This window comes from Poeciliopsis prolifica, unplaced genomic scaffold (genome assembly GCF_027474105.1).
Source record: "Poeciliopsis prolifica strain line A6 unplaced genomic scaffold, Auburn_PproV2 SCAFFOLD026, whole genome shotgun sequence".
Taxonomy (NCBI): domain Eukaryota; kingdom Metazoa; phylum Chordata; class Actinopteri; order Cyprinodontiformes; family Poeciliidae; genus Poeciliopsis; species Poeciliopsis prolifica.
In genome coordinates this window covers 4,039,330-4,065,724 of record NW_026562401.1, presented here as the reverse complement: position 1 = coordinate 4,065,724, position 26,395 = coordinate 4,039,330, and the positions used below count along the sequence as shown (strand labels likewise).

General features: G+C 43.4%; 1 protein-coding gene and 1 long non-coding RNA gene across 7 annotated transcripts; one reads left to right on the top strand and one right to left on the bottom strand.

Moving 5' to 3' along the window:
- Positions 1 to 1,483: 1,483 nt before the first annotated feature.
- LOC129371198 (uncharacterized) lies at positions 1,484 to 1,999 on the bottom strand. Its single transcript, XR_008607132.1, has 2 exons — positions 1,909 to 1,999; positions 1,484 to 1,816 (listed from the first exon to the last, which is right to left on the bottom strand). It is a non-coding gene; the product is annotated as an uncharacterized LOC129371198 (long non-coding RNA).
- On the top strand, positions 1,753 to 25,604 carry LOC129371196 (histone-lysine N-methyltransferase ASH1L-like). Of its 6 annotated transcripts, XM_055047648.1 has the most exons (14): positions 1,753 to 2,156; positions 9,261 to 10,134; positions 11,870 to 15,890; positions 18,349 to 18,688; positions 18,847 to 19,020; positions 19,106 to 19,200; positions 19,305 to 19,378; positions 19,461 to 19,506; positions 20,569 to 20,609; positions 20,701 to 20,771; positions 20,855 to 21,024; positions 21,448 to 21,542; positions 21,665 to 21,821; positions 22,882 to 25,604. In XM_055047648.1, the coding sequence occupies exons 2-13, from the start codon at positions 9,472 to 9,474 to the stop codon at positions 21,803 to 21,805; spliced, it is 5,931 nt and encodes a 1,976-aa protein (XP_054903623.1). In that variant the 5' UTR covers positions 1,753 to 2,156; positions 9,261 to 9,471; the 3' UTR covers positions 21,806 to 21,821; positions 22,882 to 25,604. The 6 variants fall into 6 exon arrangements, 4 of the variants coding, with proteins under 4 accessions (XP_054903623.1, XP_054903625.1, XP_054903624.1 ...); XR_008607130.1 differs by lacking the exon at positions 22,882 to 25,604 and having other exon boundaries at positions 20,855 to 21,019; positions 21,665 to 21,777; XR_008607131.1 differs by lacking the exon at positions 22,882 to 25,604 and having other exon boundaries at positions 20,855 to 21,037; positions 21,665 to 21,682.
- Positions 25,605 to 26,395: the final 791 nt, after the last annotated feature.

Here is a 26,395-nt window from a genome sequence, read left to right as displayed (position 1 = left end):
TGTGAACACTGACCTTAGCTGAGGCAGTGAAGTCTGAAGTACTTTAAATGCTGTTAAAAGTACTTCAGACTTTAAAGACTATAAACAACATTTAAAGTCTGAAGTACTTTAAATGTTCAAGAGTCTTGCACTCTTGAACTAATTCTGGTAGAATAGCCACTTAAGGGGCTGCACAGTGGCGCAGTAGGTAGCGATGTTGCCTTACAGCAAGAAGGTCCTGGGTTCGATTCCCGGCCCGGGGTATTTCTGCACGTTCTCTCTGTGCATGCGTGGGTTCTCTCCGGCTTCCTCCCACATCCAAAAACATGACTGTCAGGTTGATTGGTCTTTCCAAATTTCCAAAGGTGTGTGTGTGCATGGTTGTTCGTCCTGTTTGTCTCTGGCGACCTGTCCAGGGTGTACCCCACCTCTCGCCCGGAACGCAGCTGGAGCTAGGCACCAGCACCTCCTGACCCTGTTAGGGAGAAGGGTGCTCAGAAAATGGATGGATGGATGGATAGCCACTTAAGGAAGAGTGGGACAAAATTGCTCCATAGAGGCGTAAAAACACATTGCCACGCATCAAAGTTGAATGTTGCCACAAATGGTGGCACAACCAGTTACTATTTTTTCTCATAGGCTCATGTTGTTTTTGATAGTTTTTCTCCCTAAATCAATAAAATCTATTTTAAAACTCTTTGTATTTTTTAAAGTTATGTTTAGCCAACAATCAAATTTTATTCCATCTGATTAAATGAGAAAAAGGCATAAACAAAAGAAATCTTTCAGGGTGCAAATGCATATTGAGATTGAATCTAACTCCCACATCAGGCCCTGTTTGTCTCCCAGTAACTTTAAACTTTTAGGCTATAGATCTAAGTGAATTCAGGGCAGAATTTAACTATTTTTTGTCTTGCAAAGTTCAAAATGCACTGCCTGGAGGTTATGTTCTATTGTCTTTCTCATTTTGAATATAGTGGCTGAGAGAAATTTGCTGCTGTGTGCGTTATGTTTCTATTTTCATTGAATGCTCTCAAATTAAAGCCAGAAATTTAGTGAAAATTGCAGTCTTGATATTCCACTGCTGCAATAAAGAAAAATCTTATTTTGAAAATGTTTACTCATTTATTTGACAAGTTATATGAATGAACTCGACACACACTTTGTCGACCTAAACCGTTCTGACTTTGAACCTCCGAATGGCAACAAAACAAAAATATAATGTATATTATAACTGCTATTATTGTCAAACACGTTTCGTTTGAAATGCAAATATGATGTTATCCATGGATGAGTGATAGAGGGGGACTCTTTGCTTTTTGTTTCTTTGTTCAACTCATGCATAATAAACAGTCCTCGCTTTAACTTTTTAATAAACGCTCATATCCTGTTTGCCTCTCCCAGCGGTGCATGAGCTGAACCCCCAATCTCACATGACGCACTCTGCAACTTCTGAGCTGCTCCCCACCAGAAGAGGAGAAAAAAAAAACACTCTGACAACAGCTCACTTCAGCCAAGTCGTCGCCATTTTATTAAGAGACTAAATAGCCTTCCTCTGATCGCCTGTTATGAACTGCAGTGAGATCCTGGGCTCCCTTCGCCGTTTTTTCCTCCTCTGGCCACATGAAAATGGCCACGCAGTTGCATTCCCGCACATCCAACCGCACACGCACATATGCACTGGAGAGCTGCAGCCTTCAGCCCGTCCCCCTCCTCCTCCTCTTCCTCCTGCTCCTCGTCCTCCTCCTCCTCCTCATTGCTCGCCTGCTTGTGTGCGCACACACGTACATCAGAGCGCCGTGAGCCATGAGAACTGGCGGGAGCGATCCAACTTTCCCTGAGAGAGAAGTGGCAAAATAAGACCCAGTGGGTGTAACCAGTACGCCACCTAGCTGCGGAGACGCTTCGGCGGAGATCCGTCGACTGTACGGATTATGAAAAACACCCGCGCCGATGTTGTTGCACGGAAGGCTACGCGCTCTGCTGGGGGAACAAACTCGCCTTTCGGGGGTGTTTTTAACCTCCGCCGGCCCTAGTTATGTAATCGGAGCCACAATCTAATGCACCAGAAGCGGCGGATCGCTCGCAGTTGGAACCGAGAGGAGCGGAGAGCAGGACAGCAACACCTTCAGCTCCTTTTGCCTTGAACGCAGTTGGCTCTGGGACGCGCTCTCTGGGTAAGTAGCCTACGTAGCCTTATTACAGATTGCCATGGCAGTCCGTATTAATGTGCGCAGGCCTTTTCATCATGACCGAGCTCAAATTCGGTGCATCCGCTTTGCGCTAATTTTATCCCTTGTTGCTGAGCGTGTTTCCCTCCCCTTCCTCTGTTCTCCTTGCGCGGTGATATTTTTCTTATTTCAATGTTGCTGACACCAGCAGGGGGACTGGCAGAGGACAGAGGGGGTGGGGAGGAGGGGGGCTCTCTCGGGACTGATCCACATCAGCAGGCGCGTTTTGATGCCATGCACCCTCCTTTACTTCCATGTTTTTTTTTTTTTTTTAGCTCGCTTGCTGTGCATGTTTGCTGTTTTTTTTATTATTATTTTATTAGGACGCTCAAACACGCGTCGTATGCAATAACGAAGGCGAGGAGCAACAACAACACGTGTGTTTCATTTGCAAGTGCGCCAGCATCAAGAGGATGGTGCGCAAAGTCGTTTTAGAGGAGAGAAAGCTTCAATATATCCACAGTGGCAACATCAGTCAGCCGACACAACTGCGACCTGAGTACATAATGTTCAATCAACACACTTCCATCTGAGGGAGAAGTGTGTGTACGTGTGAGGAGGTGGGATGTAGAAAAAAAAATCGCCAAAGTATTCACACCCCTCTAACTGTTTCGACGCTCTGTCAGCGCCGCAGCCGCGAACTTTAATGTGTCTTACGAGAGTTTTGTGTGATAAACAAGCACAAAAAAAAAAGAAGAAGAGTGCAGCGGAAAGAAAGGATACGTGGTTTTAAATGGATGGTAAAATAAGAAGCGTGTGGCATGGTTGCACTAACAACTGCAAGCCAAAAGCTGTGCAACCAACTGCCTTCAGAAATAATGAGCAAATAAGGAAAATATAGTCTCAGTGCAGCTGATCTGTGAAAGCGTCTTGGAAAGTAGAGAACAAGCAACACAAAGACCAAAAAGCATAACAGGTCAGAGAGAAACTGAATTTACTCGAATCCAAAGCTTCCCTGGTCATCCACCTAAACTGTCAAGTTGTGCAAGGCGTTAACCAGGTAAGCAGTGGCTTTGGAGGAGCTGCAGAAATCTGGAGCTCAAGTTGGAGAAAACCATTAACTCTAGGCAGCATTTAAAAGCTGATTTTCACTAAAGACCTCCATCAGTCTGACTGAGCCTGAGCTATTTTGCAAGAAAGTATTTCAGTCTCCAGTTGTAAAGCTGGCAGAGACATAACCCCAAAAGATTTGTAGCTGCAGTTGCAGTAAAATTGGCTTCTGCTAACACACCTTAGAGATTTCTATTTGCGAAACACAATTAAAATAATTTTCTTCTGCTTATGATTCACTACTACTTTGTGCTACTCAGTCATATGAAATTCCACTCAAATAAATTGAAGTGAATGCTTGTAATGTGAAAAATGAATAACTAATTACGGTGAATACTATTGCAAAGTATTTTACTTCCCTGTCGGTGCGCCTCTGATAGCTCTAGAAAAGGGTGACCAGATGCGAGCCACGGATCATCTTTTCACGCACCATAAAAGCTGGAGCCAGAACATAATATCAGGGTATAAGGACAGGGATGAGAAGTACGCTCTGAAGGACACAAGCATGACAAAAACCAATAAATAAAACAAACAAAAAACTTAATAAAAAAGACATTCATCCACTATTGCCCAGTAAATTCAATACGGTGGGCCACTACCTCACAGTATCTCCATATTGGCCGCTACTCCTTCCCTGTGAAGGTGAAGTGTGAGAGCTGAGTGACTAACTGCGAGGCTTCGTGGTTCAACAACCTGAGATGCCAACACTGGAGCCCAGTTTCCAGCTGTGCTCCTGCTGTTGTCAGGCAGATGCTAGCGGCTGTTGTGGTCCTCGATGATAACGCTGTCACAGGACGGTGATCATGATCCTGCTGGAAAGATGGAGGGCCATTATCATGATTTAATCGTCCCTCTCAGGAGGAACCACAGTGACTTACAGTGTCAAGTCCACCCATCATTCTGTCACTGGGAATAGCTTCTGCTCTAATCTTAGAATAATTCAGAGTTATGTATGAGAGGTATGGCTCTGGAGAGCATAAGGAGCTATTAGTATGCTCTTTGACTGATCTTGAATGGGCTTATCCTTTTAGGTTTGAAAACCTGCCACTCTCATTATCTGCCTGCCGTCACTTTTCACTCCAGCTGTTTCGGAAAGTGTCTGCATTTAAAGCTGTTACCCAGACGTTTGAGTAAAATCTTTAGATCTGTTTTGTCGTCTATTTAATGATCAGAAAATATTTGTTTCGGTATTATATTATCACTTGTAATTTTCTCAGGATAAAATACATTGCTCATACCAGCATGCCTTTAGTGACATCACAAAAGGTAACTGATCAGAGTTCTTTTCGCTGTGTGCATTTGCAATCTCCTTATTTTTATTGTAATGTCTCCATCAGTCTGAGATTGCTATTACTATATGTACATAATACATAAATGTAGGTACAAATGTATAAAAATATATATATATAGAAAAAAATAAATTTAGTAACTGTTTTAGCAGAGAATATAAGTCCTTTCTGCAGTTCTATTCATTTACAGAATAACACCACAAGTATAACTAGCTAATAATCTGGGGGTAAGAAGTTGGGCTATCTGCTCTGTCAGAACATGAAATTAGCTACTTGACAGACATGCTGCTCACAGTTTACCTACTTTAGTTTTTAAACAGCAGTCAGTTATTCAGAATGGTGATAGCGGGCTGGGAAAACCTTTGTTCCCCGTCAAGGTATGGGCAATTATTGCAACAGAAGTCCTTTACAAAAAAAAAAATGGTACTGTTATTTATTGTGATAATGATAAACTCTAGTTAATGATGTCTACATAACGCAAAACGAACAGAAAAAGGTTTGTTAAGTTGACTGTTTGAAATAATTTCAATAGTTTTTCATTGCTTTCCCAATGTTGGATCCATGAGAGCATCAACAATTTGAAATACTTTTGAAAATATGAAATATAAATGCAGCTGATTCACTCTTCCATGGTACAATAGAACTATGTTAGTACTCCAGCGTACTGAAATACTGCAATTAATAATGGATAAACTGCTCTAAGTTTTGTTTTTAGAGCAGTTTGGGAGGCTCTGACTATATTAATTGATTGTGTTGCCCAATCCCTATTTCATGTCATAACTGTGTGCTTTCTTATTATTAAGATTTGAGTTTGTCCAGCCTGTATGCAAGGCAAAAAACGTACAGCCATTTCTTTCAGCAAGTAGAACGGCAGTACAGAGCAATAGGTGAGGGAAGGGACAGTTATTCAGGTCTCCAGACCTGAGGGATAAATAAAAAATGTGCATGATTTCAGGCACATTTCTTTAAAAAGATTTTAAACTGCAGTAATCCCTGATACTAATAGAAAAAATTACCTACCTTCAACGTGTCTATCTCTTGTCAGAACAGCATCATCAAAACATCAGAGAAATCTGGTGACAATTAAGGTCAAAATAAATTCCAACGATGCTTCCTGCTGAACTGCTGCATCCCTCGCTACTTCTGACTCGTACAAAGTCCCGATCTATCAGTTTGCCCCACTATGTGTGGACAGGTTGCACAGCTGGCAACTTCAACTGTCCAGGCAACTCCAGGGAGGAAGTAAGAAAAACTCCCATTGTTCAGTAGACAAAAAGAAAGAAGTTAAAGAGAGTTCAGACTGGCTCTCATCTGGAAAATTAAGTAGATATTGAAGGCAGTATAAGTAAATGATATGCATTCTCTTGGGGCAAATGAGAGGTTGGACATGGGCCGTTGCAGCTCGATATGCTGTTTTATCAACTGCCATTGTGAAAAGCGACTCATACTGCACCATCCTAGATAGGTTCTAGGTGGTGTGAGGTTGTAGTTGGTCTGGGATAGTTAGGGTGGAGGTGCTGGCATCATATAGCACAGATCGTCGACCGGGGGACAGAAAAATGTCTCTGCGAGCGACCAACGCAAGTGCAACATGTTTGATACCACAATAGGCTATTGGGTGTAGTCCTGGCTTCCCAGTGAAAGTCCAACTGGTGGCGGAAGCACTTTCCTGGCCAGCGTACCGAACCGCACTGACCCGTGCCGTACCACTCAGTGGGAATGAGGTATAAATAATCGATGCTCAAGCATGACCCCAAGCACATCAACAGCAGCACTCTTTAAATACATGCTTCATACCTTCTTTGTTGTATAGTGTATTTTAGTGACTGTCTTACAGTACAGAATATTTTTTCTGTGGGTGAAGACATTTGGAGTGTTTACAAAGAACTTCTTTTGGCAAGGACACATATTTTTTTTTCATTTTGAGAAAACCAAAAATACTTTATGTATATGAAGCTATAAATTTATTGTCATTTGTATGTGCAAAAGTGAAGTCGTGTGGGTAGGGCTCCCAACAGTGTCTGGCATGTAAATATGCCGAAAAGCCAAACAGATGGAAAAACTGAATCAGGAATATAAACACATTCGTACAAGTTAAAGATCTGAATAACCGTTTGCCTCTACTCAGCACTCTTCATGGCTTGGGGAACATCAGTCAAATTCTGGCTCAAAAGTGTGTATGGTTATAATTTTTCAACTTTAGAGTCTATGTCTCAATTTGTGAGGAGTTGCCATTCCGGCATAAATATGTTCCAATGCTGGCTGATCAGATCAATTCTTGCACTTCGTGTGATGTTATAAACCTAATCTCACACAAGAAACAGAAAGCAGAAGTTTTTTCTGCAGAACATTGTTTAAACTTTGTCCCTTTTCACTCAGCTGTGTTTTACTGTCAGTGTACGGTTGTCAAGTGGAATAAATTGGCATCCTTGGATTGCATCTTTAAGAAAGCTACTGTCCACTGCTGTACTCGTTTGATTTTACTGTAATCAGTCCTGGCCTTAAACATGCTTTCCAATACTGTTACATAAGAGGAGTTTCTGGAACAGATGTTGATTCGTGTGATTCAAGGAAAGAGTTTCTGTGTGTGTTTGGACTCAGAGACCCAGAGGCAGGAAAGATGGTCCACTGAGCTCCTAAATGAAAACATTAAACTGAGATGCGCTCGTAGGTTTAAGGCAGCAATTCACCGTGTTGTTGAGAGACAGATGAGCTATTTCATAAGTGGCTCTCAAGAGAGACAAGAAGAAAGAGCTGCAAGAATGCTTGGCGGGGTGTGTTTTATTAGAAAATGGACGAACGTGTCCCTTGATGAGAGATGGAGACTAATGAGAGGAGCTCGACAAAGGATGTCACTTTCCTTTTCAAAGCTTTTCGGTTTGAAAAAAACATTTGTGAACACAGGGTGAGTGAGAGTGAAAGTTTTTCTCTGGTGAGCGGATTGTTATTTTTAGGGCGTGTTTCTCTGGTGTAATGTCACATTAAAAGTCCATTTACAATGGGGTCAATGAAAAGCTTTACTTGACTTAGAGGAAGCAATGGGAGGAGGAGGAATTTGCGCTCCTGTCCAAAAATAAGTTTTACCCTTTCCTACGGATTTGTGTTACCACTACTGAAAAGCGGGAGGGAGGAGGGGAATGGTTTGCACTGTGAATGGAAGGATTTAGGCTGGAGAGGAGGGAAAAACAGAAAGGACTGCTCAGAGGGAAGAAATATGGTTCTGATTAACAACGATACAGTTTTCGGGTTGACTGTTTTACTGTGTGGTCTGCAGAGAGGGAATGAGAGTGGATGGGACTAATAGAAAATGTATGAAAAAAAGGTTAAAGCCAAACACGAAAGTGGGTGGGGGGTTTCGAAAGAAAAAAAAGACTACAGTGAAGGGAAGGGTGGGTGTAGAGGTGGCTGTGGGAGTAGCTGAGAACAGAAGGCAAAGACAGTGGGGAGACGAGGGGAGGAGACTGGATCAAGTGTTCGAATATGTCAGGAGACGACTGGTTGATTTGCTGATTTAGGGAGAGGAGTAGTAAGGGTTGTAACTGAGCTACAGTGTGCAGGGGACGGTGGCTGTGGCTCAGATCTATAAGAGCAGTGCTCTGCACAACTTCCGCAATAGATCACAGCCAAAAGACTTTTGTGTATTTTATTTGAACTTTTGTGATAGATCAACAAAGCTGCACTTAGTCGTGAGTTAGAAGGAAAATATTAAGGTTCACAGGTGAGAATTTGAAAAGTGTGGTGTGCATTCATATTTGTCCCTCCTAACTCTGAAACATTTAAAATACATTGCAACCAACTTCCTTCAGTGTGTCTAGTTTAGTCTCAGTACAAATTCATGTTTTGTTGAGGGCTCAGAGGTTTTCTAGAAAACATTGCCAAACATTCGTCGCTCTAAATGCAGAGTGAAACAAGGTGAAGGCAACATCATGTTTGAAATGCAGTAAAATATGATATTACTGAGGAGGAAGAGGGGTTTCTTAGAATCCCCTTTGGATGGATCCAGTCTTATAGATAACAGCTTGCACAAAGCCAAGAGAGTGTCAGACATCCATGTTTGGTCTGATAAGACGACTCGTGATAGAGAACTAATACTTTACATCACCGTAAAACAACTTCCATATGGTGAAATGTAGCGGCGGTGGTGATGGAATTTTTTAGGGACACTGTGAGGGTAAATTATACAAATTCATTTAATGTTTTTAAGATTTTTATTTGCAAAAAAATAAATAAATAAAAAAACTTTTTAAAACCTTGTAACATTTTTCTTCAAGTTCAAAATGATGCACTTTGTTGTGTTGGCCAGTCAAATAAAATCCCCCTAAAATGTTTTAGTGTCGAGCTAACATAATAGAAAATGTAAGAGTTTTTACAAAAGCACTTTTGTTATGCACCATAGCTGAAGACCGTTAGAAGAGATCACTGTAAGAGTTGTTTGGTGGGACTGTGAGTAAGTCTTCCAGTTGGAGCTGACATTCTGGGAATCTGATTGGCCTCCTGGGCTTTCTGTATGATGAGATCATCTCTGTGGACACAGACTTTAGCACCTCGCTGCAGCTGCCTGCAGGAAGGGGACTTTCCCCCTCAATTCCTGTGCCGCTGCGATTCAGCATCTGAGCTCACTAAAATGACTAATCTCTGGCCTCTCTCTCTCTCTCTCTTTCTCTCTGTCTGTTTTTTGTCTCCTCTTTCTTTTGGATTCATATTTACTCAGCTCAAGTCTGAAGGACAAGAGAGAGACCTTCCCTCGCTGGTTGACGGCAATAAACTGCACTTGGACAGTTAAGGGATCTGTTTTCCTAACCTTTCTGGTTTGCACCTGCAGTCTGCCCTTCATCTTTGACCCCAACAGTCCCTCTGGGCTCATTTGAAGGTGTTATACTGGGAAATCCGCAGCACACTGCCTCTCCCCCCTGACTTCTCTGATGGACCAGAGAGTGAAGGGGGGGACCCCTACAACCACCGCCTCCACTCTGGACTCCACTTCTGCTCCTGAAGACCCTAAGCAGGACCAAGTGGCAGAGAAAAAGAGGAGAGCCGAGGGGGAGAGTGGCAATGTTGGGAAAAAAGAGGAGGAGAAAAGAGGACCAGGAGGAAAAAGGGAAGGGGACAAGGGAGCAGTGCTGGAGCTACTCATCGAGGGGCGTTGTGCGGGGCAGCAGGAGCTCCAACTCTCTGGCAGGGAGTCAAACTGCCCCGAGGGGAACGTAAGGGTCCGGATTGGACTCCAGGCCAAGCGTACCAAAAAGCCTCCCAAGATTTTGGAGAGCTACGTGTGCAAGCCCACCATCAGGACGTATCAGAGACAAGGCAGGGGGGCTCTGCTGAGGGCAGATGGAGCAGGAAGAGTGGTCCAGCAGATCAAAAGCAGCCCAGTCACAGACGAGGCAAACAGGGAGCAGCGATCGGGCTTGGATGCCGTCCAGACCACATCCAAAAAAACTACATCTGCTGCTCCACTGCCGCCTGCAAAGTCATTATCATCCTCGTCATCAAAGCCTTTGTCAATATCCTCGACATTAACTTCAGAGTCTACTCCTGCTTCTGCCTCTAACATATCAAGCCAAGGAACCAAGACTAGCAAACAGGTAGGACACTCAGCCTCCCAGCTGCTGGCAGTAAATCTGCTGCTGACGTTAGCTATAAATAGAAGGACAACAACCAAGGCTTTCAGTGAATGAGGGTTTTCATCCATTATTAAAAAGAACCACATGTTGTACTTTCTCTGTTAGTTTTTAGAGTTATCCAGCAGATTCTCATATACACTGGAATGGTGAAAAGAGACAAGTGTGAAATAAGCTATTGTCTCAGAACTGAAAACTAAGCAGCAGATTACAATTAACAGACCTAAAATTAGACTGATAGGACGGTGGCCAGTTGGAGCTATTTCGGACATCAGTCCAAAAGTCCTTGTGATGATCTCCCAAGGGGAAACGTATAGCTATAACTGCTCAACGTCACTCGAGCAGCAGCAGCAGCATACCAAAATTACAGAACGAGTATAAAATGTCAAGCCTTCTCATCTGTATTAGTGGCAATTTATAACTACCAATAGCAATGTTTTCTCTCTCTCTTTCAGTCTCTGCCTTGCCCTCTATATCTGTAGCTCTCTTCTATTTTTACATCCCCTCTTTTCTCTATGCGCTCTCATTTATCTTTCACTCCCCCCCCTCTTTCCCTGTCCCACTCGGTTCCTCTCTGTTTCTCCACCTTTGCATTTCTCCTCTCTTTGCCCCATTCCAGTTTCCATCACCAGGCTCTCTCCTTTTCCTTGCTATGCCCTCATTTTCTCTCTGTTTGACCCATTTTATTCTTATACTCTCTTTTGATGAAATACAAATGTTTTCTGTTATAGCATTAATCTGACATATCCTCAAGAGTTCAACGTAAAAATGAACAAATCTAGTAGGTGGAGAGATATGTATCAAAGAAGGTGCAGTAACCCAGATGCATAAGTGCACACAACCTTGAACTGATACTTCGCCACCGATACTGATAGTACCTTCCAAACGTTCTTCAACTCTCACACTTTGTGAAAACATGTCTTGTCTACTTGTCTCATCAGGCTGCTCCACAGTTTCTCTGTTTTCATTTTTGACTTTGTAGCAGAAATCTAAAGTTTTAAGGTCCAAACTTGTGAGAACTGGTTCTCTTCATAATTTCACTCAGTGACCAGAAAGAAAAACAATAACAACAAAACATCTTACTGCCATCACCATGTCTCACTGTTGGTATGGTGGTCTTCTGGTATTATTTTTGGGCCAAACATATATTTTAGAGTTTGGTTCAACAAACTATGACTATTTCCACCCAAGGTTTTGGGAAATTTTAGCTATGATGTACCTGTAGAAGGTTTTGAACATTGTCTGGTAGTTGGAACCAAAAAGGTAAGTCAAAGTGTTTCAGAAATTGCTTATTTACTAGAACTTGTATGCACAAACCTCTTTTAGGTTTACACTATCTGTCTTGTCTCACTGCCAACAGTGAAATATTGTGATGGCAGTATGAAGCTTAGCCAGATTTACCTTAATTTATGATAAGAGTGAACTGAAGAAGTTTAATCAATTTGTGTTTCAGCAATTGCAGAATTAAGGATAAAGAATGTAAAGCTGGGTTGTTCCTCTTTTTTTTCTCATTACACTTTAGTTTGTGTATCAGCTGAATGCACAAACTCAAGTGTGTATTGAACCCACATTAAAGCTTTTTAAGCTCTGTCCAGATTAATCAGTGTCTCATTTTTAAAACAAGGGCATGTCCACTGTTACTAATAAATCTCACGGTTATTACAGTCTGTGACAGAAATTGTGTTTTTGCATTCCCCAGGTTCCCATCAAGGTGGGCGATAAGACGGAGGATAATTCAAATGGCTCATCAGAAAAAGTGAAGAAAGACAAGCTTCCAAGTGTTAATGGACAGTCTGTTCCTGCAGGACTTAAACCCTGCTCTCCCACAACAGATCAGACAACTTCAACCACTCCGTCCACACTGAGCAAGCAGACAGTCTCCACTTCAGAAACCAGGAATGAAGGGAACAGCTCCAAGAAACACAATGGTTTGGTTCAGACAGCAAAACAGAAGGAACTATCGAATGCGAGGAGTTCTTCAAATATCCTTGGCACTTCGTCCTCATCGAAAAACAAAGCTGGAAAACTCAGCGGTCTGTCTTCTGCTTCTTCCACAGATTCCACAGTGAGGCCTCTGGTGTCTTCTGGCTCCCATAAAGAGCTTTCCAGTAAGACTAAGCCAGACTCTGCTGCCTGTCACCAAATCACCCCAAAATCACAGTCTTCCCCCTCCTTGGATGCTTCCTCTGCCCAGTCAGAGGGTTGCGATCCCTCTCCACTACTCCTGATAGACAATAAGAGAGAGAAAGAGAAGAAAGCCAAGAAGGAGAGACGTAGAGATAAAAAATCAAGGAGAGATGGACCAGAGGCAGACAGACAAAAAAGTGAAAAAAGAAAGGATGAGGTTAAGAAAAAGAAGGACAAGGATGGGAAATCAAGACATGACAAAGAAAAGGATCAGAAACACAGAACTGCCGATTTATGGAGGGATAACCTAAAGAATGAGACTGGAAAGGCAGATAGGAGAAGCCCTGAAAGATTGGGGACACAAGATAATAATGCAAAATGTAGTGAAACAATTGGTACTGCTAAATTAGATAAGAGCTCTAAAAAAGTGACTCCAGTCAGACTAGAGGAGAAAGAAAAGACAGTTGACAGTTGTAGGCTTGCTAAACAAAGTGAGCCTACTTCAACAGGTGATTCCAGTAAATCAAAAGAACAAGACGTATCAAGACACCCAGTAGTGCCTCCGCCTCTCTCTATGTCCTCAGCTCCTCCCCCTTTACCCCCGTCTTCCTCTCACATTCCTGTTTCTCCCCCCTCTTCGCCCCGGGAGCAGGACAGCCGACCTCTCAAGAAGCGCAAAGCCAGAAGGCCCAGCTGGACCAAACTGGTACATCGCGCCCACAGAGTGGAAAATCAGGAAGCTTCTTTGGATTCCCTACATAATCCATCGCTTAGTTTCCCCCAGATCACTAAGACATCGTTTCCATCCAAAACCGCTGTTCAGCAGAGCGATGAGTCACAGTCAGTGCCCTTGAGCTCCTTATCCAGCTGCTCCCCCCCAGTGTCTTTAGCAGCCCCAAAACAAACTCACCCCATTTCAGACTCAGCCCGGAAGAGGGGCCGCCCCAAATCCCACAGCTCCAGTTTGGATGAGCTTCCTCCTCGACTTTCACCAAATGATATTCCCTCTGAAGATCCCATTGTAGGCTCAGATAGATCTAAAAAAGCCCCGGTGTTGGTACCAATACTGCAGCCTAAGTCCAACCCTAAGAAACGAGGGCGTCCCCCCAAAAGACCCTTCCCAGAGGACCAAGGCGAAGAGGCACTGAATCCCCCCAATCGCAAGGAAAGGAGTGAAGACTTTTTTCCTCCTGAACAGGGGAACCGGCAGCTAAAGATCAGGAGACTGATTAATGAAATAAAGAAAAGAAAGAAGAGGAGACTTCACAAAGTAATCATGTCTGGTTATATGGGGAAGGAGGGCAGAGGAGGAGAGTTAGTGGATGGTAAAACCTCACTGAGAATTTGTAAATCGATTGAGGACACAACAGTTCATACCCTTTCAGCCCTGTCCTCCTCATTTGGGAGCACGCTGGGCCCTCAGATCAATGTAAGCAAAAGAGGGACCATTTACATGGGCAAGAGGCGAGGGCGCAAGCCGAAGTCCCTATCAGCGAACCTAAACTCTAGCTCCCAGAACTCCACTCAGTCGTCTTTGTTTACCAGTCCCCCTGAAGCATCTCTTTTCTCATCTAGCCAGCCACAGCCACCCCCATCTCACCCATTTCCTTCCCCGTCACTTACCCACTCTAGTGGAGCACAGAGTCCTTACAGTGAAGCCAGCCTCACAGAACCAACATCCTCCCTCCTCTTTTCCCACCACTTCTCCCTCCCTTCCCCATCTTCCTCTTGTACATCCCCACGTCCTCCTTCCTCCTCTTCCCTTTCCCCCTTTGTAAAAAAGAGCTGTCCATGTCAAGGGAGACATCAGTTTCCCTTTCACCAGTCTTCATGTAAGCTCTCGGGTGCCACTGCTTCAATGCATCATGTACCGGGTTCCCCGAGTCACCTGAAGGAGGCCACCCCCTCACCAAGGAGCGAGTCACACAGTGACGAGACACTGCCCAGCGACAGCGGGATAGGAACAGATAATAACAGTGTCTCTGAGCGAGGCGAGATGAGGGGAGCCCGAGGAATACTAAGAATGGGTCATGGGTCAGGGGTGATTCTGGGAGGTCAAAGGCTCCTTCCATCTCTTGTGGACCGCCCCTCTCCGGTTTCGTCGCCCCTCTCTCATGTGGCCAGACACTCAAACACTATTAACAGCTCAAATGCCGCAGAGCGTCACAGAGACCGGCACCGACACAGGCGCAGGGATTACGACTGCCCCGCTTCCTGTGCCTGCCTGTGCACCTGCCTTGGACACAACAAGTGCACTCATTCCGACTATTACTCTTGCCTTGGACATAGTGCACTGAAGAGACAGAAGAACAAGCATAAGAAGAAGCACCAACAAATGCACATGCAAGACCCAGAGTTCCTAGCTGAACTGGATGATCTGATTGCTCAGTTCAACGAGGTACACATTGGACGACGGAGCTGGGCGAGGACGGGACTTGGGCAGGGCTTTGACGGAGGAAGGCGACATCATTCTTCTTCTCATTCCCACCGGTCCAACATCTTCCGGATCAATCTGAATGGCTTCTACTCACCACACCCCGCGTCCTTCCCAGCAGCTCCTTCTTTCACCCCTCAACCCTTCTATCCTTGCCATTGTAACAGGAAACTGGACCGCCGGCAGTGCGGCTGCCCCTCAAAGTTCCAGGAAACAATTGAAAACATCGGCTTTTACGGCAGCTACCCACCAGCACCTCAGTCGCTCTACCATCACCTCCCCAGCTCTTTCCCGCTTCCACCCCCTCACCAGTACGCCCCCCATCAGTCCCACCACGCTCACTTCCTCCTCAACCCGGCCAGATTCCACAGGCACAGAAGCAGGTTGCTGAGGGAGGCAGCTTTAGGAGGAGAGGTAGAGGGAGATTTAGAGGCTAGCAGCAGAGGAGCAAGCTCGGGGTTCGTTTCTGGCCTGTCTTGTGGCTGGGGGAGGAGCGAACATAAACATAAGCACCGTCACCGGCACTGTGAGCGAAACATGGAAACTGAAGAGGAGTTACAGGATGAGGAAGAGGAAGACGGCATGGATAGGGAGCTCTTGAGTGGTGCAAAGACACAATCAGGGTTCATTTTTGGGCAAGTAGAGGGAAGAAGGAAAGCGGGAAAAGGACCAGGAAGCATGCTGTCTAAAGACTCACCTTGGTTACGTCAAAATGGAAGCATTCCCTTCTCCTCTGCCACTTCCTCTTCATCATGTTCTTCAGCAGAGAGGTACAAAAACACATCTCTCACCTCTTTGGGCCTTGGCTCCACTCACCTGTCTTCCTTTGGAGGAGGCTGGGGTGGCTTGGGCCACAACTGGGCAACATTTGGGAGTCTAGGAAGCCCAGGATTTGGAACCCTGAACCCCAGTTGGAAAGGCTTTTCCGGGGACAAACACGTGGGCAGACTGGCTGCCCCGGAAGTAGAAGATGAGGATGGTGACGATGACGTTGACGACTCACGCCTGTATACTCCAAAACACACCAACCTGTTCACTTCTGCTGCTATGTCAGCAGTGGGGAGAGGCCTGAGGAGCGGATTGAGCGCCAGAATCCCTGGAAGTGGAGAAAAGTCATGGAGAAGGGACGAGCCAGCGTGGACAGAGAGGAGGGAGGCAGGTGAGAATGCTTTAATGATCTGAATGTGCAACTGTTGAATCCACAACTGTCTTTTGTTGTTGCTTCACTGGCATTAAATGTGAGTCTATTTTGAATGCTGACAGCAATCCAGATAAAACAGAGACTCCAACACCATTGAAATATAACAATAGGAGTCGTATAATGACAGCGAGCTGAGAAAATGGGTTTACGCAGACGGCCTCTTTTCACTCGCACAGTGTGACAGATTTAGCTATTTACACAGTGCGGAGATGAAACTCCACCAACCAGCAGCCGGGTGCCCAATATAGTGACAGACCTGCTTTTTCTCAGGTGTTGTTGAGCCACACATCAAAGCCCGGAGGGTGCACGAGGAGAAAGCAGACTCCATGCTTTTTATAGCCAGCTTCAGTCCCATTTCAGTGCAAGGGCACCAAACCAGCCACTCTGCAGCCACTCCTCTTAGAATTTGTTTTCAAATTACAGTAGTAATCTGAAGCTTATATACACTCACAAAAGGAATTAATCTAATTTTGATTTGGTTCATTTGAACTCTTCATTCTCCAGGGTGAGAAGATTCTACACCAACCAACTCCAAAACATATATTTCCAAAACAAGAATTTGGTGAAGAAGTTTGAATTTATTGTGAGTTCTCTGAAATCTACACAGGGTCAAATACCTACACATCCAAATATATACATTCATTTATCATTTAGTTAACGACCAGACACAATCAGCTTGTATCTTTGAAGAAGCTTCTGGCATACCTCTGTCAGGAAATTTGGAAATGTTATAGTGCCATGAAATTGCTTGGACTGAATAGAGCTGAGGTCAGGGTTACTCCCAAAGCTCAGTACTTATACCAAAATTAGTTTTGATATGCTTTTGGGATCATGCCCTGTTGGAGCAACTAGTTCTCTTTAAAGTTTAACAGTCTGACCCAAAATGTCACACTCAGATGAAAGTTGGTTAGGATGTTCAGGAATTACCCAGGAATCACCAGAGCTCCAGCACATTGAGAACTAAAGGCTGTTTGAAACACCAGTGATACTGTCTATGGTGACAATGTTTCTACATAACCTGAACAGAGAAGAAGGTACTGTTGTCCTTATAGATATGGGCTTTGGAGATGTCTGGCTTTGGATTAAAACTCCACGTTCCAATAACATATTTGGCATTTTAAATGGACTTTCAATGTCTTTGATGACCTCAACTGATAAAAATTTTAACAACCAAGATTATAAAGCTCATAGAGTGGTATGTGGAGATTGTCAGGAAGGGGAATAGTGAGGAAAATGTGGGTTTATCATCATCAACAATGTTATATTCAACAGTAAAAAAAAAAACAATGCAATGAATCCTAATATCCCACAGACCAGTTAAGTCCCACTGAGCTGCCGAGATACTGTTCGTCAAGATAGTTTAGGTGCAACCAGGTGCTTCAACAGGACAGTGGAGGCAAACATTTAGCTTCCAGTACAGATTCAACCTCAACTCTTAGTCCAGAACCATTAAAGATTAGGAGAATATGCTTAAAATTAGATCAGTGCCAGGAATATGAGCTATTTCATATTTTATTGTGGAGCCTGTGTTAAAATTGTGAAAATCTTGAATAAAGTCAAACTGTTGCACCAAATTTTCATTTTTAAATTAAAGATCTATGTGTTTTGCTCCTTCAGCCCGAAACCAAAAAGTTCAAGTGCTTTGCTAAATAAAAATAACATTCATGGCTAAAATGAGCACTTGTCAACTTTTGGGTTTCATATCTTGTTGGGAATCTCCAGGAGCATCTTTAAATCTTCTTGAACTGCATGCTTTACCAGCTCAGGGCTGTCCAGGGAAGCACAGTCATTAGTTATCCACCAGATCAGCTATTTAAAGCTTGTCCTATTCCTCCCCACTGGGCCGGCCGAGCCTGTTTGATTTGTAAAAATCCAATAAGGAAAGAGTGGTCAGTCTTGTCAGTGGCTGAGGAAAATGGAACAAAAAGACGGATGACCTCAGGAGAGATTGATGAAGGAATGAGAAGGAGGTCAGGAGGGGGGCACAAAGAGTGTGTATGTGAGGAAAAACAGCTCTTTTTGTTCCTGATGAAACAAAACAGAATTAGAATGGTAGGTCATACTTTGCTCTATTTCCTTTTCCAGTACTGTTTTTCCACTTTAACTGAGTGTGCAAAAACAAATGATGTGCATAAAAGGTAAGCATGCCTCAGTGTGTTTGTGTGCATCATTTATTTCTGAGTGTGTGCAGCTCGTAAATCACTTTTAATGCATTTCCCAGAAGTGATCCGGTCAGAGGAAATGTTGTGACTCACCTAATCTGCGGCTCGTCCACATGACTCAGCCCAGACTGGCCTCACCTCACACCTTCTGCTGGCTCAATCTCTCATCCACATCTGTCTTATTTCCTCTCCGCCACTCATGCGTCCCCTCCGCCCCATCCCCTCTTCGCCTCCTCTGCCCCCCCTCCCCGCAGGTTTACAAGGTGACTCGAGGAGCCGTGGCCAGCGAAGAAGTGTGCCAACTCCAGACCGCGCTGCGGTAAAAAACAAAAGAGGGCCAGGACGTCCCAGGAAGCACCCGCTGCCCTCCGCCGTGTCCTCCCCTACGTGCTCATCTCATGCGACGCCGTCCATGTCGCCGGCTGCCTTCATGCCAGAAGTGGGAGGAGGGGCAGAAGAAGCGGTGCCAGAGAAAAGAGGGGGAGGCGGAGGAGGAGGAAACAACACGGTGCAGCAGGTCATGGATCTGGAGTCGCAGGCCCGGAGGAAGAGGGGGCGGAAGAGAAAACACGGTGACTCTCCGTGCCATCAGAGGTGAACACCAGAGCTGGTTGACTTGACTGTTCAATACAACCACTCGTTATATTAACCCACCGTTTTCAGCACTGTGTGCTAAACCAGTGCCCTCTATCTCTCTCTTTCTCCTTTACCCTCCCTATCACTCTACCTCTCTGTTTGCACTTTCCTTTTAGTTTTGCCAAGGACATCCCTGAATGCGACACGCATTCTGAGTTTCTCAGCCAATCAGATGTCGACGAGGCTCCGACCCAAGCAGTAGCCGCCCATAGGGAAGAGAACAGTGATGGCTCCCCCAGGAAGAATTACCTGACAGCAGGCCTTTACTCTGACGATTATAAAACTACAGAGTGAGCCAAGTGAACTCATAAACTTCCTCATATATAGGATATCTAATTTTCTTTTTCATTAATTTTTTCTTTCTCTTTTTCTCAGTCCTCCCTTCCAAGCCCAGAAAAACTGCAGCGAGAGTTTGGAGTACACACCAGGGGAGCATGAGTACAGCCTTTTACCTGCTCCCATGCATGTTGGTGAGTACAGATTAGCATCTCTGTTAATCTGTTCGAGCCAGAACTAGAGTTCTGGCTCGTTCTGGCTATCGCCGCTCATTCCGAACTATCTTAATCTTCTTTAGGAAAGTACTTGAGGCTGAAACGAATTCACTTCCAGCTGCCATATGATGTGATGTGGCAGTGGCAGCAAAACCAGGTATCTAGGCAGAAACAAGAATTCAAGCAAACAGATTGTTTTTAAATAACTCAGATGTAACGCTCACGTAATTTGGGTGCAGCTTCAGCGTCAACCTGCTGTCCCCCTGAAAAGGAAACGCCGTTACTGTGAGTTTATTTCTTATTTGATATCACTATTACTTCTGTAAATATGTGTACAAACCCATCCTCATCCCTGGGGTAATTGTAGGATACATACCTACATATCAGTGGACAAGTGGTGCTTTTTCACATCTTAAAATTTTTGGTGACACTGTATTTGACGGGTTGTGAATAAGACTGTCATGACACCGTCATAAACATAACATAACATGAATATTTATGACTGCTGTCATAAAGTGTCACTCGGTAAATCATGACACTTTTAATACAAAGTTGACATTATTCAAACTGTCTTTGTTATGACAACTTGTCATTAACCAAGAAATCATGATCTGAAATAAATTTGTTATAAAAGTGCTTCTGATTAAACTTTAAAAATTATGTAGCTTTGTGTTATTAAAGCTAATATTTTCTTAATCCATATTTCTGTAGCTGGTGGCAAAATAAACATAGGTCACAATTTCACATTTTAAATTGAGAAAAGCAGCTACTTAGATTTGGAGTAAATACTGGAACCATGAAGAACACCAAGTAAGATCTGTCTTACTTAAATGCCATGTTTTATTGTCTTTCCCCTGTTGATAACTGGCAAAATAAAAACCCTGGCCTTCTGCATCACATCATAATGATGCCTCATCCTCCTCCCTTTGAAGAGTGACGATATAAACCTGGTCACATAGGACTTTGGACAAAAACAGGCCCACAGCATCACTACTCCCAAAGGGAATGTTCCATCATACTCATTCTGACCCATCTTTGCTGTTTAATATATTTATGCCTTACAAAAAGTGGAAATTCTAGGTTATTTAGTTGCAGTTTGTACATTTGAAAATGAATAATTATTAATTCTTTAGATGCATTTATTTTAAATGGTCGTCTGATTTCCCCCCCTAAAAAATAAGACACAAGTTTTCTTGAATTAGAGGTTGGATTTTTGGAAGATCTTCTGGTTTTAGATTATACTGCGTCACACAAAATGAAATTATTTCACGACTTTTTACACATCTATACCAGGGGAGCAAATAAGTCTGATGTGTCAGATTCTAACTGTTGGTCTGATTTACGCAGGCCGCCTGAAGCAGAGGACTCCGTCTTCCCAGCAAATAGTGGTGGGTTTTGAAGCTTCCGTGTGATTCTTTCCAACACAGACTCATTGCTTTCCCTCCATTCATCTCATCACGTCTGCATTTTACTGAACAGGAAGAGAGCTCCGGAGATATCACCAGCCTGTTCCCGCACCTCGACATGGAGCCTCTGACCTGCAGCGAGAAGTATGGGTTTCAAAATAAACTGCTGTTAAACTCATTTCAGCGTCAGTAGGGTAACCGTCTGTGACCATATGTGCCGGGTCCAGGAGCTTTGTGGTGAAACACCACGTGTTCCTCGTCAGGAACTGGGAGCTGGTGAGAGACCGACAGATCCAAATGAGGATAGCGAGGGGGAGAGATGGAGACGAGGAGGGAGAGGACTCGCAGATCGCGTCCTGCGACGGCGCCAGTGGGGACGACAGCCACATCAAGTCAGGTCCATGAAGCAAGTGTGTGTGTTAGTTTTTGTTTCTGTAGGTGTTTGTGGTTGAACCTTGCACATTTTCATTTTTTTGTTTTGCCGTACATCTGTGCGGACTGTGTCGTATGTGTGCATGCATGTGTGCGCTCGTCCGACTTCATGTTTGGCTTGTCTTTCCGTATCATACTCAGCAGCCCAAACTAAGTGGTTTTCCAACCACAGAATGCAGCCTGCAGAAATGTTTCCCTATTTCTGTCATCCAATGCTGGTGTCCAAGAACTCAGCAGGCATCGACTTTCTCCATTAGCAGTGAAACCACACACTTTCATCCAGCAGACAGAAACCAAAGAGAAAACAAGAACACGTATCATTAAAATGTAGCCGTAAAAGATGATGTTCCAGCCTTTGCTAACGTGCCGATTGCTGTTTGACCTGCAGATCACTCAGTGGGGGTGGAGGTGACGGTTATCAGCAGCAATGACCCCCACCACCAAAGTCAGGACACCTCTAGCTCGCTCACTGCCAGCCCCAGCGTGAGTTAAACAACCGCACACCACCCACATGGAGGAAAAAGTCTTCTAATAGAGTGAAGATTTATTTCATTTTTTTTTAAAATCTGCTTTTGCAGTCAATTGTGTGTTTTTGTTCTCTCCAGCCCACCAATAGCCGGAGCAGACAAGAGGAGGAGGAAGAGGAGAGAGAGGAGGAAGCAAAACGAGGGGAAAGAAAGGTCTGCAGCAAAGAACAGAGGAGGAAACGGTTGAATGATTTACTTTTGACTCTGCAGCATTCATAAATGAACAGAAAGAGAGGTAAGTGGAGCATCAGCTGGTGTACAGTGCTGGCAAAAGTACTCACACCCGTTTACTTTTTCACAAAGTCGACCACGTAGCGACCACAAATTGCATTAAAATTGATTTGGATTTAATTAAATAGATCTACGCAGAGTATATTGCTTTATAGTGATAGGAAATTTATATTATTCAAATAAAAATCTGAAGTAGAAGTGTGGCGAGTAAGGGGTTTCTGCCCCTTTAGTCTGGTGTCCTTAAATAAAATCAAATTCTAGCAGCTGTCTTCACAATACACCCAGTTACATGTCGTTTTAATCTCATTTCAAAAACCAGCTGTTCTAAATTTCCCAAAGTTGAAACACAGTGGTGGCTGCATCATGACGTGGGGACGTTTTTCTTAGCAGAGAGTTGGGGAAGTTTGCTAGGACTGACGGTAAATTGAAGGGAGCTGGAGAAAGGAGTCCAGAGTTTGGCAGAACAAAGAACGTTCTGCCAGGAGAGGCTTGTGAACATGCAGTCTCATACTCACTCCCTTGGAGTTGCCAACCTGATGGATATAAATAACTTTGCTGTTAGGCCATTTTGTTGGCACCACTTCATGTAACGCAACTTCCCCATCAGCCCGGATTAAAACTCTGGAATTACTGCACATGTCTCCACTCCGCTGCACAACACGCAGGCGAAGTGGAGCCATTCCTGGGATGTTAGTAGACTTCCAAGCCAAGGTTGACAATTTTTCTGTTTGTTAAAAAGCAGACAACTGAGCACAGCGTTTCGCCAGAACATAACATATCACTGGCATGGACGAGGTCATGCTAACAATGTTTATTTTGACAATTTCAAAATAAATGCAACTTAAAAATATGGTACCTCCAGCTGTATCTGCAGTGGAATGTGATTCAACAAAGTATTGCTAAGGAAAGACGTCGAATGCCACACTTTTCAGATTTTTATTTGCAATAATGTTTCAAAACCTTCCCATAAATTCCTGATTAAAATATTGCCGTATGTCACTGAACAGTTTGGTTTGCTCCAGGACCGTGTGCAGCTATTTTTTTTATATTTTATCTTCATGTAGGGTGGAATTACTCCAAAAAGGGACCAGCCCCAGCAGTGAACAGGTGGACTGAAACTGATGTCACTGCACCAACTAAAAAGACAAAAAAGACGAAGACGCGGAGCGTTTGACTGTGAGATGAACGAGACAAACTGACGTGGATGAAGGAAAAAAAAATGAAAAGAAAAGACCAGCTGACATGAATTTGCACTAGTGCTGGATGAACAAGCACACTAAAGACTGTATGTATTCTGAGTGGACACACTTTAAAAAAATACATATATACACTTCGAATGCTCTCACTGCAGCACCTTAAGCAAAAACAAAACTAAAAGGACGTGTGTTGCTCGGGAGGTTGAACGCGGACACGTACAGTGCGGTACTCTGCATTTTCGGCTCACTAGTTTCCAAGAGACAAGGAGCTCGTAAGCCGCCCGGGGAGGAGAAAACGCAAATGTAGCCCGGGCCCCCCTTAAGTAGGTCAAAATTGAACCTTCATTTACTTGTTAAGCTTTCAAAGTCACATTGCACCTTTGGGAAATGGCACAAGGAGAAGCGAGCCAATTAAAAGCTAAAATAAAGACAGTGTTCGTTTTTTTTTTTTTTTTTTGCTTCGCTTTAACAAGACTGTGTCTGCCATGTTCCAGTGAATAGAGAAACGGGAGGGTGAGAAGAGCTTAGCAATAGGAATTTTGGCATTGCTGCAAGAGAATTTCTAATGAGGTTTTGAGAAAGAGCTTATTTTTTAGAAAAAATAAATAATAATAAAAAAAGTGTTGTCTGCTATAGAAATGGACAGAATATATCCATGACAGGAATGTTTATTGTTGAACTATTTTCAGTATTGCTTCCAAGGAAAAGGGGGAGATAGTTTTGTTTACTCCCGACTGCCTTTGAGAGGGTTTCCCTCTTTTCTTCGGAGCACTGACAATCAGAATGTCCTCGGCGATGGAGGCGATGGTGGGGGTGGATGGGCGGGTGGGTGTCAGAGGGGAAAGGGATACAAGTAATTTACCCCAAAACGCTCTGTAGAAGTGCCATGTCGTCTTATGTGTAAAAGCGAGCTCATGTGGTCTTTAAAAAGCAATATCTCCTCTAATAAGGACTGTATAAGTACTCCAGTTATGTTTTTTAATTAATTTGTGAATATTTGAAGACTTTGTTTTTCTGTACAAAAAGCATATTAAATTGTTCTCATCCTAGGATCATTGGATTAACAAGCCTTCAGTTTTATGTGAATGTACAGTACGTAGATCTATTTTCCTTTCGCCGGCAGTAGAGTGTAAATTTAGCGTAACACATAAAAGCTAGCAGTCAAATCCTTCATTTTGCTGAGACATTTTTAACAGTATAAGCAGCTGACCAGTATATCCTTAGAACTGACATGGTTGTATATTATTTTTACTCTCTCTTTTTTTGTAGAGTTACATATTTTTCCTCCTTTTTTAGCTGAGCGTACTTTGGTCAGACAATCTGTGACAGTAAACTACTCTTTTTTTATTTTCCAGTGCTCTCTTTCAGTAGTGTGGCTTCTCATAGCGAGCCAAAAAAAGTGCAATTTCTTTGACTGTTTACATACTGTATGTATATTTTTCTCCCTCTTTACTTTTTTTTTTTACCTAAAGGCACTACATTATTGCCAGTGGGTGATTAACTTTATAGCAAAGGTACACATAAAGAGTTATTTATCTAGTTTGCATGACATGTAACCTTTGCCTGTTGCCTCTGACGGTGTGCATCTGTTAAGCAAAACAAAACAAAACAAAAACAGAAAATAACTCAATGCCATAGAATGTCAGCTCAAACATTTTGCCTCTATATCCATAATAATAAAAGCATTTTATGTCTCCTGGTACTAAACCCTGTGAACTCGTCATGCTTCAGCCTCAAGGCCCTCCTTCCTGCTGTGTTTGTGTTTTAAGTGGAAGTACCGCAGTGATGCTAATCAGTGTGAGTTTACAGTGCTATCTAGTGGTGCAAGACTGTACGTCTCACATTCTGTCGTCCTCTGTAATGACCCACAGTGGACAACAGGGCTGTCAAAGCAGCACAATAACAAGATGATGGGAGGGGGTAGCGCATGGAGATGCTCTTGCGCTCTCCTCTTTCCAGCTTCGCCGGGGCAGAGTTAGGTCATTTAAATCTGAAGAACTCTCCAGACACCAAGAAAAGGGATTACAATAGTCGATAGGATCTTGAATTTTTACTGACTAGAATGTGCATGTTTGCAGGAAACCTGGTGCAATCCTGTTTTAAACAAACTTGTTTATTACATATTAAAATTAAGACATTTTAGTGTTTTATTTTTTATTTTTAAGGATATTAATTTTAACTGAATTTCAATAGACCGGCTGCACAGTGAAGCAGTTGGTGGCACTGTTGCCTAGCAGCCAGAAGGTCAAAACCTGGGCTGAGGTTTTTCTCGCATGTTCTTCCAGTGGATGCCTGAGTTCTCCCCAGACACTCTGGCTTCCTCCTACAATAAAATAAATGACTGTTAAATTCATTGAATACTCTAAAAGACTGCCTTGGTGTCTGAGTGTGTGTGACTGTCTTATGAAGGACTGGTGACCTGATCAGGGTGAATCTCGCTGCTCGCCTGATAGACGCTCACCAAGCCCATTAGTCATTTAGGGCCACAAACGACTAAAATATGCTTAAAGACGCCATATGGAGCCAAAAGGGTTTTCTCAAAGGCCCAAATCATTGAATTTAGATGTTCAAATAATGTTATTGGGTACAGGTGTATGAAATCCAGGACATAGGGATGCAGACTGCTTTCAAAGAAGAAGAAATTCTTCTTTTGTAAAAGAAGACTTTTCTGTCTGGCAGTTTAAAAATGTATTAAAACTAATGTTTGGCATTAAGAGCTTTTGAGTCCAGACTGTCAATACCGTCAGAGTTGTCAACTTCAGGTGAGATATTGACAGATCATAAATCCAACAGTACCACACTTCAAATAAATCGGAGCCGTGCCTCATCTGTGATTGATATATTTTCAGTAATCTTTGCAGTTTTACATCGACACGTTCTGATATTTTTGAACCATTTGTTGCACTGGTTCTCTCACAGACTGAGGAGTGGCACATTCCCTCATATTTTTATTTCAGAAATACTCAGAAATTCCTACGTCTCAGAAAAAATAATATAATGTGGCAGAATGAAATTTAAAATAAGCATTTCTTTTAACAAAAAAAAAATGTTAGAAAATCCTGAGCTATGGCCTCATGATTTTTAGGCTGGTTATTTTAAGGCAGAATTCCCCATAATGGGATTATATTTAGTGTCCCGCTCCAAAGCTGCCACTTCTGGGAACCCAGCTTGAGTCAACTCCACTCAGATCCACCCACAGGGAGATTGTTGCCTTTGCATCTCTGCTGGCCAGACGACAATTTATCCTGGAGTAGAAGCTCCCAAATCCTCCTTCTGTTTCAAGCTGGCTAAGGAAAACTTTTTTTGTTGTTTTTTGTCTGAAGTTGGAAGAAATTAAGTTACACATCGAGGGGTTGCATGATACGTGAGGCAGAGGTCACCT

Bases quoted from the DNA above. Each gene is read 5' to 3' on its own strand.
- LOC129371196 (XM_055047648.1), top strand. From the start codon at position 9,472: ATGGACCAGAGAGTGAAGGGGGGGACCCCTACAACCACCGCCTCCACT. The intron at 10,135-11,869 runs GTAGGACACTCA...TGCATTCCCCAG, and splicing joins GAACCAAGACTAGCAAACAG to GTTCCCATCAAGGTGGGCGA. The intron at 19,021-19,105 runs GTGAGCCAAGTG...TCTTTTTCTCAG, and splicing joins GACGATTATAAAACTACAGA to TCCTCCCTTCCAAGCCCAGA.